At 41.1% G+C, this 15,879-nt stretch overlaps 1 protein-coding gene across 2 annotated transcripts; it reads right to left on the bottom strand.

The window, feature by feature from the left end:
- Positions 1–355: 355 nt before the first annotated feature.
- Positions 356–13,482, bottom strand: PHB (prohibitin). 2 transcript variants are annotated; one of them, XM_031966079.1, is made up of 7 exons: positions 13,354–13,482; positions 10,774–10,900; positions 9,460–9,621; positions 5,734–5,876; positions 5,456–5,572; positions 3,159–3,254; positions 356–1,491 (listed from the first exon to the last, which is right to left on the bottom strand). In XM_031966079.1, the coding sequence occupies exons 2-7, from the start codon at positions 10,859–10,861 to the stop codon at positions 1,279–1,281; spliced, it is 819 nt and encodes a 272-aa protein (XP_031821939.1). In that variant the 5' UTR covers positions 10,862–10,900; positions 13,354–13,482; the 3' UTR covers positions 356–1,278. The 2 variants fall into 2 exon arrangements, with proteins under 2 accessions (XP_031821939.1, XP_031821938.1); XM_031966078.1 differs by having other exon boundaries at positions 13,309–13,377.
- Between the last annotated feature and the right edge of the window lie 2,397 nt (positions 13,483–15,879).

The raw sequence follows: 15,879 nt of genomic DNA, 5'->3' as shown, positions 1-15,879 counted from the left end.
ATCCATATCATTGCTTTCCTTTTGTGAATTAATAGTTTACATTTTTATTGGTTGACAGCTGAGGGGCACCTGCTTAATTTATAGTCAGGGTCAGTGGTCCCCACAACCAATGATGGTAAGTTATCTCATCCCCACCTCCTTCCACACTCTCCAGTTCAATAGCTCAACTGCTGACAAACTTTATCTGACACCAGGGAGATGCATTTCAGATTTGCCTGGAACAGAAACATCAAGTTCTTTTTACTTAGTTCAAGACTTTTCTCCTGGCTAGAAAGGCAAAGACATGCGGCTCAAATCTGCCAGAAAGCTTTGTTCTAATCCCAGGATTCTAGCAAATAACACAACATAGCCAAGATAGGGAATTTGGGTGTCATTTATTGAAGGCAGGTTACACAATTTGTACTCTTCCCCCATGGCTGTTCCCATTCCTTGAGCCACAAAGTTGTCTGGAAGGTCAGTTCTCTGAATAAAAGAGCCAGGAACTCAGAATTGCACATCAATGGAGAGGATATTCAGTCAGTACTGAATGCAATCCCTCACACAGAGAGTTCCCTCCTAAGCATTTTAAAAGATGCTAGAGATGAGGGAGAAAGAAGCTTCCAGGTGGATCCCCCAAAGACCATTCCATCCTTAGAACCCTTTGGATTAGAGGAAGAGAAAATAATTTCCTTTATATCCCTGAAAGGCCAGCTTTCTCAGTACCAATCACATACACATGTGCTTCCATTAGTCCCATAGTTAATGATCAACCTCATGGCAATAGGACCATTTCCTTCCCGAGTCTCCACAGCACCTCCTCTAAACTATGTCTATAAACAAAACACTGGAACAAATGGAGGGCTCCCTTCTCTAATAGCTAACTAAGGCTCTGGGTGCTATCTTTTTCTCACCATCTCTGTCAAATGGTGGGAAGCTCTAGTTTACATCAGTTCATTAAAATTGTCCACTTGTATATCTGTCTCTGCCCTTCTTCCTTTGACCTGTTCCCAGCAGCACCGAGGTTGAACTTCTCCAGAGGATTGAGAGCATTGTTGCCCGAGCCACTTGTTCAAGACAGATATTAGTTCTCACTTAAAATTGGGGTGGACAAGAGAGATGTAAAAATGAAAGAGCTTAATCTTGTGGAGAAATTAAAGATCCCAAAATGACTTTAATTTTATTTCCTTTGCTTAAGCCAAATCATTAAATTTCACAGTGATTTTGGGTAGGAGGGGGGCAGGGAAAAGACTGTGGATTAGATCATGGTTGAGTGGGGTAGGACTGGTGAGGCCACAGGCCTCACTGGGGAAGCTGGAGGAGCACTGACTGTCCAGCAGGCAGGTAGGTGATGTTTCGAGAACGGGAAAGCTGGTATGCGATGTCCTCTGCGGCTTCCAGCTTACGAAGCTCTATTAGGCCATCTCCTGCAGTGGCCAGTGAATTGGCAATCAGCTCGGCTGCTTTGGAGTCACCCTCTGCTGAGATGATGGCTGCTTTCTTCTGTTGCTCAGCCTGAAAGAATTGGAAAGAGAGTCCACAATAAAGAGGAAACCAACCACCAATGAATGAAACTAACAAGCAATGAATCCTAGTATGGAAAAACTCCATTTTTACCTGTACTTGTTGCCAGAGGGACTTAATACTCCAAGTGTTTTCCTTAACTCAAGAGTCTATGTCATCTAGAAAGCTTTTTGTCTACTTCAGTTTTTTAAAAGCTTTTTATTTTCAAAATATACACATAATTTTTGACATTCACCCCTACAAAACCCTGTGTTTTGATTTTTCCCTACCTTCTCCCACCCTCTCCCCCAGTTGGCAAGTGATCCAATATACACTGAACATGTGCAATTCTTCTATACATATTTCCACAAATATCATGCTGCTCCAGAAAAATCAGATCAAAAAGGGGAAAAAAAAAACACAAGAAAGAAAACAAAATGCAAGCCAACAACAAAAAGAGTGAAAATACTATGTTGTGGTCTGATCCACATTCAGTTCTCACTGTTCTTTCTCTGGGTGCAGATGGCTTTCTTCATCACAAGACCATTGGGACGCTTAGTTCATTTTTAACACAATTCAACCCCCTTTCCTCTCTCCACTCCCCATACATAGCCAATTATTGTAGGGATTGATCTCTGTTGGCTCTATCTTATTTCCCTGACAGCCAACATCTCCTGCTCTGAACCAGATGAAGCCACGGACAAGGAGGGCAGAAAAAAGAATGGACATAAGGAGTTCCAGGATCAGCCGTCCCTTCCAACTCCCAATTCCTAAATAAAACAAAATGCCCATCACATCCAGCACTTTAAAGAAAAGAATTTGGCTTTTGTGTCTCCCTACAAATAGATGCTTAAAGAATAATATTGGAACTCCCCATTACCACATGGGTTCATTGGGAGGCATCTAATTCTATTGGAAGGAATTTAATTCCTTCCTATAGATCCTGAGACCAGCTAAGTCCCAGATGAGTATTTTTTGGTGCTTTTTCTATTAATGTCAACACAAATATACCTCTCCAATAATTATAAAAGCAAAATGAAGAGAAGACAATAAACTATACTTTAGAAGAATTTAAAGGAGGCATATTTAAAGGCATCTATGCTATGGTACCAATTCTATACAAAATATTTTTAAAATTAAGAAAACACTAGGCTGATGATGATATATTAAACCATTTACTGTTTCACTTAGTTCTGTAGTGAAGAGAGAGGTTAGGTTTAGAGATGAAATTGACTATTTTACATATCAGAATGGGAATCCTTAAAAAGATCTATTTGAACTCAAGAAGTGTACCACAAGATATTATTGAGTTCAACTGGCAGATAGAACCTTTCTTCCACAGGTCCACAGAAAGTCTTCTTCAAAAGGATTTCTCAGAGAAGCTGAAAATATTCTGTGAGAAACACTTCTATTTATAGTAGGGATATTTTTTATTTTAAGGGTGATCTTTTCCTTTCTACATAAGTGACTTAGGACTATAAATTCAAATGTTCCTAACATTCCCAGAGAACTATGAGATAGAACTGTTTGAGTCCTACCTCTTGATTCTCTCTCCTCCTAAAATTATTGCAGAGGAACAAATGACAGAAAATAGATCTCTAGGCCACCCAGCAAATGGGAAAGCATGAAGAAAAAAGGGAAGAGAAAGAGAGGTTTCCACCATCTGGTTGAACACTCACCTTTTCCACTACAAATCTGGCCCTCTCTGCTTCCTGCTGAGCCACCTGTTTGGCTTCTACTGCCTCCGTGAACTCCTTCCCAAAGGTCAGATGCGTCTGAGGGGAGAAAGGGAGCATAAGATGAGGAAGCATAATTGCTCACACAGCTTGGTCATGAGGCCCCCACAGCCTCCTGGAGGAAGAGAGATCAGGAATGGTTCCAGCAGCTGGAGGAGCCAGTGAGGCCAAAAACTTCCCTCCCTCCCCCATACTCTGGTCCAAACAGTTTTCACTAAAGGTTCTATAGAAGTCCCCAAATATCCAACTTTGTATGGTTCTGTCACACCCAATATAGCAATTTCACACTGAAAGCGACAGCTGGAGCCTTTCACAATAGCCTGTAAGCATTAGAAGAAACCGGCTCCAACCTTCCTTAGGGAGCTTATACAACTCAGGCCCCCCACCTCCAGATAGTTTTCTCCCAGGATCCTTTGATTTCCCCTGCTTAAAGCTCCAAAGATGGCCAGATGGAAAAACTGAGTCTCAGATAGGTGAGGATTTAGCCAGCTCAATGACCCAGGAGAACAATGCACTATCCTTATGGATTATCCAGTCCCACTGACTTCTCTAAATCTTCCGGCCAATTCATTTCTCAGTAGCACCTCCACTACAGGCTGGAAAGAGAAAGAGCTCAAATCAGAGCCCTTCTGGTAAAAGGTTTAAAGAAGAGGAAAAACCACCTCTCTTTACAAAGGTTCCAGATACCTATTATCTATAGATCTGTTCTACAAATAACATAGATAATCGAATCACCTGGCTAGTCAAATATATGCTAACAAATTCTAAGAACAGTGGGGATCACATCACAGGACTGCTACTAGAGGCCAGTCAAAGAACAATCAATGTGTTTACCCTTTTAATTTTTTAAATTAAGGAAAATAAAGTCTTGGTTTTTCTATCAGATTTTGTTGCTTGCCTATACTAAATTTTACAACCTGGGCCCCACTTTGTGCCCCAATCCTAAATCACCCCCCTTCAGAATTGCAGCTGTCTGACTGCTGGCTTAGCCTTTAATCTATTTTAGTTAGTTTTGGGGAGGAGGGGCACATATGTAGCACTGAGACAGAAGCTACTGCAAAAATGAAAGGCCTTGGTGCCAATGAAGTAGAATTAGATTTCACTACAAAGGGACTAGTAGTGAAGGGTAACAATTTTCCTACAAAACTATCGCATGCTACTAAGATAAAATCTCTTGTGGGCAGCTCACATTTTCCCAGAGAATAATATATGGATAAAGCTGAACAAAATGCCAACTTACTGGCTTCTTACTTAGTGCATTCTCACACTCAGTGTGGAACTTTAGGAACATTCTGTGCCATTGGTCAAAAGGCTGCAAGCCAGTATTTCACCAACAGGGGGCGCTCAGAGAATCCTCTTTTGAATCTATTCCAAGGTCCAACTACTGTCTCTGGGTGGGTGTTGGGGAAGAGGTGACTGTTTGAACAGCTGCATACGCTTGGGGGAAAATGGTGCGTTTTGCTAGCAATGTGCTGTAGAATGGAACAGGAAACACTCTCCCTCACCACCCTCCTGGACAAATTGCTCCAAATGACTTTTCCCAGAGTATCTGGAAACACGAACCCCTTTCCACACTTTCCTTGATCTGAAATGCTATCCTGCCTGTATTGTTTTCTATCTGGGCTATGACATTCAGTGCTATATAATGGCCACATAAATACACAGACTATAACATCTCAAGAGAATGGCTTATGCCATTTGGGGAGACAAACCAGTTATTTACACTGTCTCAGCTTTCACTGGGGTCTTTCTGATGCTCCACTGACAAGTGTCAGACCAGGGGTGTTCTGGAATTCCTAGGGACCAGTCAGGGACGTCTAAGGTGGACAGAAATTGTTAGAGCTCTGCTCAGGTTTTCCCCCTTACTCTAGTTAGCTTCTTCCCATGTCAAACAGGGTTAATGAGACTTCCCTTACTGTAGGAAGAGCTCACATTTCTACAGGGGTGAGAGATGCAATGGCAAAGAAGAGTCTGGGAAGGGCTAAGGGTTCTAAGAAAAATGTGCATGGCAGAGGGCAGCTTTCTAAGTTTTCAGACTTGTGCAGAAACAGCTAAAGCTTAAAGAAACTCCAAGAAGACCGCTTCATATTTACAAGAAGCCTCAGCACTTTCAGGTCTAACACGACTCTCAGTTATTGGCCTCAATATATGGCGGGGGATGGCATATATTGGCAAGACAGAAACTGCAAATAGTTATAGGAACAGTCTGGTACGATATCAAAGGTAACAGAGAATCTTACCAAAGAAACATCATCTAGGATGAGCCCAAAGGTTGCAGCTCGCTCTGTGAGGTCATCACTCACTTGCCTGGAGACCAGTTCTCTCTGGGTAATCAATTCTCCAGCATCAAATCGAGCCTGACTCAAAAGAAGATTAGCAAACAGGGAGATTTGTGAGGAAGAAGGGAAACAAACCAAGAAACCATACCTAGATCCTAATCAAACAAAAGTTTGATTTCCCTGCTCCTGGCAATATGTAAGCGGTCTGGTTCCAGTCCATAGGCTGCCTGATTACTTACCACCACTGACTTGAGGATCTCAGTGGTGATGGATGGCAGCACCCGCTCGTCGTAGTCCTCGCCGATGCTGGTGAAGATTCGGGGCAGCTGATTGGCGACAGGTCGGAAGAGAATACGAAGAGTGATATTGACATTCTGTAAATCTGTATTCAGGGAAGAAAAGAGGTGACATGACAAATTAAGTTTGGGAGACGCAAAAATCTCATATGACCAGTTTTCCATCTCAAACATGTCCCAACAAGAAAAGAAGCCAATTAATCTGGTTGTTTTAGGGTCAGGAAACCACCCTGAAGCACCTGATCCCACTGACCACACTCTCCTCCTAGATTCCCTCTCCTTTCTACAACATTGTCCTCTCTTGATTCTCCTAGCTATCAGGCCACTATTTCCTAATCTTTCCCCAGATCACTGTGAAGGTCTCGCCTTTATCTGTGGATACACCTCATGATTTTGTCTTGGGTCTTGTCTACACGTGTCTTTTCTATCAGGTTTGATGATCATATCTGTGCACATGTCTCCCAAGTCTATATATGTAGCCCTAGGTCCTCTTTCAAGTTCTACATCGTCAATGGGCTGGCAGGGACAAGCCTCCTCACTGCTCTTATGGCACAAAGACACTGACTAGTCTAAAGGGGTTTCTTACCCCAGGCCACGGATGCTGCTCCTAATATCCATCAAAAGATTTAAACAACAAGCACACATTGCCTCCCCTCCTCCTTACTTCCTTTGGGAAGTTTACTGGACTTTTACAACTGGAAGTCCCATAGGCATGTCAAATTCAGGTCTAAAAGTAGAATTTATTATCTTCTCCCCCTGCCTCAACTGATCTGTCTTCATTAACTCCTACTATTTTTTTAGTTATATAGGTTTGGAAACCAGGAATCATTCTTGAATGTTCACTCTCCCTCAATCCACTTATCTTTTCAGTTGCCAATCCTGGTTGGTTTTATGACCATGATACTTCTTATACCTGTCCCCTTCCTCTACTCACAGGATCACTATCCTAGTACAGGTTCTTACCACTTCTTGACTGGACTAGTTTGATAGTTTCTTAACTGATCTTCTTGCCTTAGGATTTTTGTCTCTTTACTTCATTCTTCACCCAAATTCCAAATTGATATTCCTAAAGCCCAGGTCTGACTTCCTTATTCAAAACTCTATATCTCTTCCCCCAAAATAAAACTTTTGGAAGGTATTTAAATATAAAGCTTTTATGGCTCCAGTCCACCTTCAAAATTTATTACACATTATTCCACTATATCTGCTAAGTTCCAGCCAAAATGGCCTTCCTGTTCCTTGTACACAACCTTCTACTTTTTGTTCTTCATTCCTGGGTTAAATGCCCTTCTCATTTCTATCTATTAGAATTCTGAGATCCCTTTAAAATCTGGTACAAGGCTTTATGCACCTATTGTTTATATGCGGTGTGTGTGTGTGTGTGTATGTGTGTATTTGTACACAAATATGTTCACAGATCCTAACAGGGTACCTACCACATGACCTTAGTCAATTAGAGATCTTACAAGGAAGATAGATAACTTTTCATTTTATCCCAAGCCTTTCTGGATTATCAGTAATTAAGACTGAATACATGACAAAGAAAACTAACAAACCTACTATGTGGTAGGTACCGAGAAGAAGCCCAATAAGTCAAATGAAAAGAAAGATAGATGTCATAACTTGAAACAAAGATAATCCTTCAGAACCCCAGGAGTACAACCCACTTTTCCCCAAGGCTAGGAAAATTTCCTCATCATCCCATTTGTCATTACTTTTCATTCTGGAGGTTACAATAACAAATAGCATTTTACATTTATATAATGCTTTTAAGATTGCAAACCACTTTCCAGACATATTCTAGGTTAGTCTTCAAACCATCTCTGAAAGAAAGCAGAATATTGATGGGAAAACTTAGGCATATAGGTGACTTGACTTCCTACAGTTATTAAATGGAAATGCTAAGACTCAAAACTAAGTCTTACTCCTAGTCTGGCATCTTCCTACAACACTGTTTCCTATAGTATGACAGACAGTCATTTTTGTTTGAAAGTAAACCTTTCAGCAATGTGTTGGTATTTATAAAGACCCTTTCTCCAAAACTATTAGTCAAAGAGAAAGATTGACTTCACTATCTGACAGTCCTATGTTCCACCCTAATAAATTATGGGTAGGGAGAGATGACTCTGAAGAAACAGGAAAACAAAAAAGAAGCTATCTTCAAGGACCCTTCCAACTTAACTGGAAAAGAGAATACATGAGAAGTCCCTAAGACAAAGTAGCACAGCATTTAATGCATATAATATGGCAGGAGTTCAGAGTTAGGTTTTCCAAGTTCAAATTCCAATGAGCTCACTCCAGACAACGTTCATCTCCTCTCTTGGCACCGGATAAATAGATACCAAAAAGAAGTGCCTCACTGCCGCCTGGCTAAGCTTTACTAAGTAGTTTAAAAAACATCCAATCATCCAAGGTGAATCAAAAAGACCACCATGCTTTTATTTACCAGTTTCAATATGGTAAAGCAATAATTGCAGCAAAACTGTTATTCACATACAAAGATAATACTAATGATAAACCCCTAGTAAAGCACAAACTAGGTGGGAGAGTGAGAAAGGGGAAGGAAAATACAGCATGGGTAGTAGTATTATATTTTTATACTTCATGTATGTATAAACATTTAACTATACTTATAATTTTGACAGCTCAAACCATGCTCATACCAAAAAAACTGTTCTAGATTGGAAGCGCTTGCTAAAGGTTTGTGCTCTATAGAGTATTCAAAAATCCCAAGTTACTTTTTACCTTTACGCTACAATTAGGGATTTGAGTAGGACTTCAGTGAAGAATGTGTATATGTGTATGCATATATATGCATGCATACATTGCCTCCCCACAACCCATGTAATTCTTTGCTATGTATGTCATAGCTTACCCTCTCCTTTTGTCCTGATTATAATAGAAACTCATAGAAAAATAAAATATATGTCTTCTTTAATTGCCATGGGGACTTCTATTGAATAAGCACTGGGATTTTGCTAGCATTTAGCAGTGGTTGAATCAATTTTCAGTCACGTCTGATTCTTTGGGACTCCCACTTGGGGTTTTCTTAGTTAAGATACTGGAATGGTTGGCCATTTCCTTGTCCAGATCACTTTACAGATGAGGAAGCTGAGGCAAACAGGGTGAAATGACTTGCCTAGGCTCACATAGCTAGTTAAGTGTTTGAGGTCAGATTTGAACTCAAGAAACTAAGTCTTCCTGAGTCCAAGTCTGGTACTCCATCCACTGCAGCACCTAGCTGCCCCCATCTATCAGAGAAAATGCCAAACACATTTTGGGGTCAACTAAGTATCCATAGCTATATTTTCCAACATCAGATGGTGTTGGTCTTCTGTCCTCTTAGACCTACAGGGAAAAAACAAAAAGCTAGCCTGGCCCATACATTTCCTAGGGAAAAGTCATTCCCAACCATTAGATTTATTTTCTAATTAGAATAAGATTTCTATTTTCTTAAGGGTTTTGCCCATCCTTAGTCCAGCAGGTTAACACTCAAAGACAGATTTTAAAATTCAGTAAGTCATGGATCTTGTGTTCATCCTCAGTTAAAACATTGGATGACAAGGATAAGGGCTGGGACTGGTATGGTACTCCTCAGACCAAAATCATGGGTAAGGTCTCTAATACCATTTAACTCCACACTGTAAAATGTGTAAAATGAATACTCACCCTTGCTACCAGTGATTACTGGGACATTCCGTGGCCGGGAACGGCAGTCAAAAATAATTGGTTTCTGTACCCATGGGATGAGAAAATGAGTCCCTTCCCCTACAACAATGTCTTGGACTCCACGAAACCTATCAAAGATGACAGCTCTGTGGCCAGCGTCCACTAGAAAGGAAGAGGGAAAAGAGCAAGTCAGGTAAATGAACTTACTGATAAACTCTTTTACCTATCTGATAGGATGACTTGGCATAAAGTATGCTCATTTAGTAAGCTTTCATTCTTTTGATTCCTCTTCCTGAACTTGTGTCCCTAAAGGATTCTAAAGAGTTACGTAAGCAAGTAATCACTTCCTATCCCATGTGCTTCCCCAAGGGCTTAGGTAATAGGATCTGTTCTCTAACATCATTTCTCCTTGGAAGATAAAATGGCTGATTTTATGATTAACCATGCTCTCCCTTGCTCCCCTGAGCATATTTCCAGGAATATACAATCCACATTAAAAGACTACCTGGATCATCACCACTGGAGTCATATGCATACTTTCAACTTACCCAAGTGCTTTTCAGGTGCAGCACTCCCAATGGGGAGTTTGACATTTAGAACCTCCACTTTTAATTTTCTGATGTCTTTGTTTCTCTCAAAGCATTATGGGAGTGAGTGACGATCATGCTCACTAAATCAAAGATCATATCACAAGTAAAGCCTGCCATCCATTTATATAAATGTGACTATTGGAACACTAGAGAAAGTGTCTCAGGCCCCCAGAAGTTGCCCTCTGATACTTTTGGAAATTTGGCATCTCTACTTCTTAAGCCTCAACATTGCCATGAAGGAGAAGTTCCCTTGGTCAAACCTTTATGTCCAGAAAACTGCTTTTCAGCTGCTTCTTGGCTGTGCACTTGGGGTGTGCTACTTTAGTTATACAGAAGCAATTGTGGGATCTGATAGGCTTCCCCAAAACAACATGGGGCCCTTATGGAAACATTCCATCCAAGGTAGAAAGGAAATGATATTTGTTATTTGATTATATACATTTTAAGTTGATAGAAGCATGTTTTAACAGGGTAGAACATCAAAGGGAGGAATACTTGTAAATAAAAAGTGGAAAGAACAAAAGCTTATAAAGTTATACAAAGTCTTTTTTAAACAGCAACAAATCCCAACTTAATTGTGGGTATACACAGTATGGAAAGGACTGGATAGGTCAGTTTTATCAGACAACCACTTTCATAGATAATCATCACTATCAGGGGTGTGACATTGGACAACAGGAATCCTTTGTAGGAGTCAGAAAACTGCTCTTCTTCAGCGCCTCACCATTATATAAGGCAGAGTTGACAACTCCTCCTACAACAGCTAAGCCCAGGCCAAACTTGCCAACAGCTTCAAACAGTTTAGCAGCCATGTCTCCTTCAGATGGTGTTGGTCTTCTGTCCTCTTAGACCTACAGGGAAAAAACAAAAAGCTAGCCTGGCCCATACATTTCCTAGGGAAAAGTCATTCCCAACCATTAGATTTATTTTCTAATTAGAATAAGATTTCTATTTTCTTAAGGGTTTTGCCCATCCTTAGTCCAGCAGGTTAACACTCAAAGACAGATTTTAAAATTCAGTAAGTCATGGATCTTGTGTTCATCCTCAGTTAAAACACTGGATGACAAGGATAAGGGCTGGGACTAGTATGGTACTCCTCAGACCAAAATCATGGGTAAGGTCTCTAATACCATTTAACTTCACACTGTAAAAGTTCCTTCCCCCTGACAAATCAAAACTAGATTCCAGCACTTATAATGAGAATGAGATGACAGGATAGGGATTTCATCAAATACCATTCCAATATCCAAAAAAAAAAAAAAAAAAAAAAAAAAAAAAATCAATGTGCAATGCAGCACTCACTGATAGTATGTCTACTAACACCATTATCCATTATGGAGAATGTCATGTTATTAGAGGAAAGATTGAACTGTAAAAGTCCTTTGGAAGAATGATAGCATGAAACTGGAGCACCAGGGAAAAAGATAAGTAGGGATGGATTCTTGGAAAGTTAGCAGTTTTTCAGAGATTAAAAGAAATTAAGAAGACCTCAGAAACCAGAAATCTTATTTAACCATAGAGATGATCTCACTATTTTCCCCTCCCTCAATTTTATATTATTCCTCTCCAATATACTATAGGTTAAGCACACAGATTTTATAACTAATTATAAGGCATAAGGACAGGGACTGGACTTGTAACTTCATTGTAATAAATGAAGGCTTTTTGTGTAATGCACCCTTTTGGAAATTTGGTAAAATCTATGGATCTTGCCTCAGAATGTTCATTGCCTACAATCAAAAGAAATGTTAAATTCCAGTTTGACATTAGTAAAAATAAAGACAATTTTTTTCTTATCCAAAAGCTATCCTTGGACCTCAAGTTTAAGAGCTCCTGGTACAGAGTGAGGAAATTTCTAGCAATGCAGGTTAGTACTTTCTCGGCAACTTATGGTCTTAAGAGCTGCCAGGAGTACTGGGAAGTTAGCTGCCTTGCCCAGAGACACAAGCTAGCCTACACTGTGGGCTGGGGTAAAAAAAAGGATTTAAACCTGGATCTTCCAGGCTTTGACGTCTATCTGCATTTGTATTGCTAAAAAAGGCTTCAAAGACCAACTAGTTCAAACTTTTCTTATACACAGAAATTGAGAATCAAAGAATTCAAGCTGTGCCTAGGTTTTCTGACTTAAATTCAAGTCTTTTCCACTAACACTAGGCTGTCAACTCTCAAACTCTTTTTTGCCTCCTAGGAGTCCCCTACCATTTTTTCCTTTCCATCTCTCCTATTATCTAGCTAAGCTTGGCCTTGCCCCTCCATCCTCCTCACAGTGGGGATAAGGTGAGAATATGGGGAATCCATCAATTCCTCTTCTCCCTCAATTTCTCCCATTCTTCCTCAGTTTCTTCTCTATTCTTTCCTTCAGTTCCTGCCATTCTCCCTTCATTCTCTTCCTCAGTTCTCCCTCTATTCTTTCCCTCCGCCATTCTCTCAGTTTCCCCCTCTGTTCTTTCCCTGTTTCCCCCCCATTCTCCCCGTTTCCCGCCATTCTCTCAGTTTCCCCCCCATTCTCCCCGTTTCCCGCCATTCTCTCAGTTTCCCCCTCTGTTCTTTCCCTGTTTCCCGCCATTCTCTCAGTTTCCCCCTGTTCTTTCCCTGTTTCCTGCCATTCTCTCAGTTTCCCCCTTTGTTCTTTCCCTGTTTCCCGCCATTCTCTCAGTTTCCCCCCCATTCTCCCGTTTCCCGCCATTCTCTCAGTTTCCCCCTCTGTTCTTTCCCTGTTTCCCCCCCATTCTCCCGTTTCCCGCCATTCTCTTTAGCAGTTCCCTCCTATTCTCTGTTTCCCCCTCCTATTCTCTCCCTCAGTTCCCCCTCTATTCTTCCCCTCAGATTTCTTCTTCCTCAGTTTCCCCCTTGTTCTTTCCGTTTCCCCCATGCTTTCTTTCAGTTCCCTCCCATTCTCCCCCTCAGTTTCCCCCATTCTCTTTCGCAATTCCCTCCCATTCTTTCTCAGTTCTCCCTCCCATTCTCTCCCCTCCCCCCGCCATTCTCTCCCTCTCTTCTTTCCTTCGGTTTCCCCTTATTCTCCCCCTCAGTTCCCCTCCATTCTCCCCTCAGTTTCCCCTTCCCTTCTCTCCCTCGGCTTCCTCACGTTTCCTCTCTCATTCTGGCTCTCAGCCCCTCTGCTCTTCTTCCCTTCCTCGATCCCCTCCCTCTGTCCTAGAACCTCCTCTCCCTTCTCCTCCCTCAGGTACCCCGCGGGCGCACACAGGAGCGGGACACGGCGCGGCGGTTATTAAAAGGGCCCAAACCCTTAGCTCACCAGACACAACTCTGACCTCCACATGAATTCCCCAACCCCACTTACTGCGCCTGCGCCGAGTCCCGCCTTTCCTTCACCGCCTCCTCCTGAAGGACCTTTCTTCTTACTGGTTGACAAGGACGTGCCGCCTTCTGGGATTGGTAGTTCGAGACTGGGTTCTGGGTCCCTATTTTTGTAATAAGAAGAAACTACGACTCCCGGGATGCCTCGCTGCCTGTTAGCTTGTGAAGAAACTCCTTTCCCATTGGTTTGAACTGTATGAAATTAACCCCAAAGGCTTCTGGGGTTGTAGTTCACTTGAGATGATTGCACGTGCCTCCGGAAGCGGCCCCTTGAATCAGGGGAGTTAACTCCAGGTCTGTTTCGTGTTGGCACCCGGGCTAAAGTTGAAGGGAAAGTTCTGAGAGGACGCCGAGTTCTCGCTACTGAGCCTTGGCAGTGATGTTTTTAGTTTCCTCTTCCTTGACATGCACTTGTCTGTGTACGCTTGGATTCTATGAGGTCCGAGATGGACGCGAGGGGGGGGAAGCCTTTCATTTTGCAAATGAGGAAACTGAGGCACAGAAAAGTCTAGTCCCACAGTGGGGATTCCACATCTCCTTATTGATCCGCCTCCCCGTCAAGACACGGACCTTGATGCACTCGCTGTCACTTGTGTGGGGAATAGGACGCTCCCCGCTGGGGGGGGGGGGGATGGAGATAGCTGAGGCGCGGAGGCTGCCGGTCAGGAGCTTCAGTTTCGTAGAAAGAGTATGTAAATATCAGACAGCTCCAGTGCGACTAGAAAATAAAGGCGTAACAGTTATGGGGCGAGTTTTAACGTAAGGATACGGGCCAGAGTCCGAAGCAGGGTTGCAAGAGGGAGCCGAGAGGGGAGAAATTACTTGCAATGCGGTGATTAAGCAGAGTTTCTCCCTCTTCGATAGGAGAGATTTGATTCGGTTTATTTCAGTTTAACAAACGTTTGTTTATTCAGTTTTATTATATACAGGGCACGGTGCTGGCTGGTAGGGATTTAAGGGTCAAAAAAAGTCAGTGCACGCGCTCATGGATGATAGGTAAAAGGACCAGCTTGTTCAAAGATGGAACAGGTGGATTCTGAATGGTTTCTCCCGTAATGAGAACAGATTTGGACTGAATCTTTTTTTTTTTTTTTTTTAAATATTTATTTATTTATTTTTTTTAAATAACTTGGACTGAATCTTAAAAGTCTTTTCCCAAATCCTCTTAGAGACAGTTACTGGTACAGGGGGCAGTACTGGATCTAGCATCAGGAAGACTGGAGTTCTAATATGTCCCAGACGTTAACTAGCTGAGTGATCCTCTGCCTACCTCAGTTTCCTCAACTGTAAGATGAGCATAATAATGACACCTCCCCAAATTATAATATTTGCAAAATGCATAGAACAATGTCCAGCACATGATAGGCACTTAATAAGTGCTTTTTCTGTCAATTCCCTATGATCTGATGCTAACTGGTCAGGTAGACAATTTCTGATTAAAAAATACTGTAAGCCAGGAATTTAAAAAAAAAACAACTTATTTTTATTTTAAATGGAATTTTATTTTTCCAAATACATGCAAAGATAGTCTTCAACATTCACCTTTGCAAAACCTTGTGTTCTAATTTTTTTTCCTTTCCTTCCTTCCTGTTCCCCAAGACAGCAAGCAATCTTCTAAACACATTTCCGTATTCATCATGCTGCACAAGGAAAATCAGATCGAAAATGAAAAAAAAAAACAAACCACGAGGAAAAAAACCAAGCAAACAACAAGAACAACAGCAACAAAAGTGAAAATACTATGTTTTGATTCACATTCAGTCTTCATAATTCTCTCTCTGGATGTGAAATGACACTTTCCACCAGAAGTCTATTGGAATTGCTTTGAATGATCTCATTGCTGAAAAGAGCCAAGTTCATCAGAGTTGATTATCACTTTATCTTGTTGTTACAGTGTATAATGTTCTTTTGGTTCTACTCATTTCACTTAGCATCAGTCCATGTAAGTTTTTCTAGTCTTTTCAGAAATCAAGTTCCTCATCATGAAATGCAAGATTTTGCTTTCTTCCTAATTCTTTTCATTTCTGACTTTTTATTATTTACTTCCATATTGCAAAGGTCACTCCCTTGGAAGTGGAGATAGGAGTACAGTCCAAGAATGGTATAAAGGATCTAGAGGGGATTGGGGGAAGTTCTAGACCATTGGGGATTGTTTAGGCATAAAGACTATCCTCTGAGGATGATGTAATCCAACACTTATTTTCTGTTGAGTAAATACCAAAGTAAGCATTTTTAAAAGTATTTAATTGACTATAGCATGGAAGAAATATTGTGATGGAAAAGACTGTGCCTGGGAGGCAGGAAAGGAGAAGTCATTTATTTATTAATCATCTACTCAGCACTGAACTAAAGAATACAAATACAAAAATGAGACAGTTTACATTCTAAGGAGGGGAATGTATCATTCACATAAATAAATCTAGGATGTAATTTTTTATTTTTATTTTTTGTTTTTTTATTTTAAATTTTATTTTTTATTATAGTTTTTTATATACACAACATATGCATG

Source organism: Sarcophilus harrisii, chromosome 4 (genome assembly GCF_902635505.1).
Source record: "Sarcophilus harrisii chromosome 4, mSarHar1.11, whole genome shotgun sequence".
In the NCBI taxonomy this organism is placed as follows: domain Eukaryota; kingdom Metazoa; phylum Chordata; class Mammalia; order Dasyuromorphia; family Dasyuridae; genus Sarcophilus; species Sarcophilus harrisii.
Note: the sequence above shows the minus strand (reverse complement) of the source record. Positions and strands in the feature narration are given on the sequence as shown.

Bases quoted from the DNA above. Each gene is read 5' to 3' on its own strand.
- PHB (XM_031966079.1), bottom strand. From the start codon at position 10,861: ATGGCTGCTAAACTGTTTGAAGCTGTTGGCAAGTTTGGCCTGGGCTTA. The intron at 5,573-5,733 runs GTAAGTAATCAG...CTTTTGAGTCAG, and splicing joins AGATCCTCAAGTCAGTGGTG to GCTCGATTTGATGCTGGAGA. The intron at 3,255-5,455 runs GTAAGATTCTCT...TTCTCCCCTCAG, and splicing joins TCCTAGATGATGTTTCTTTG to ACGCATCTGACCTTTGGGAA.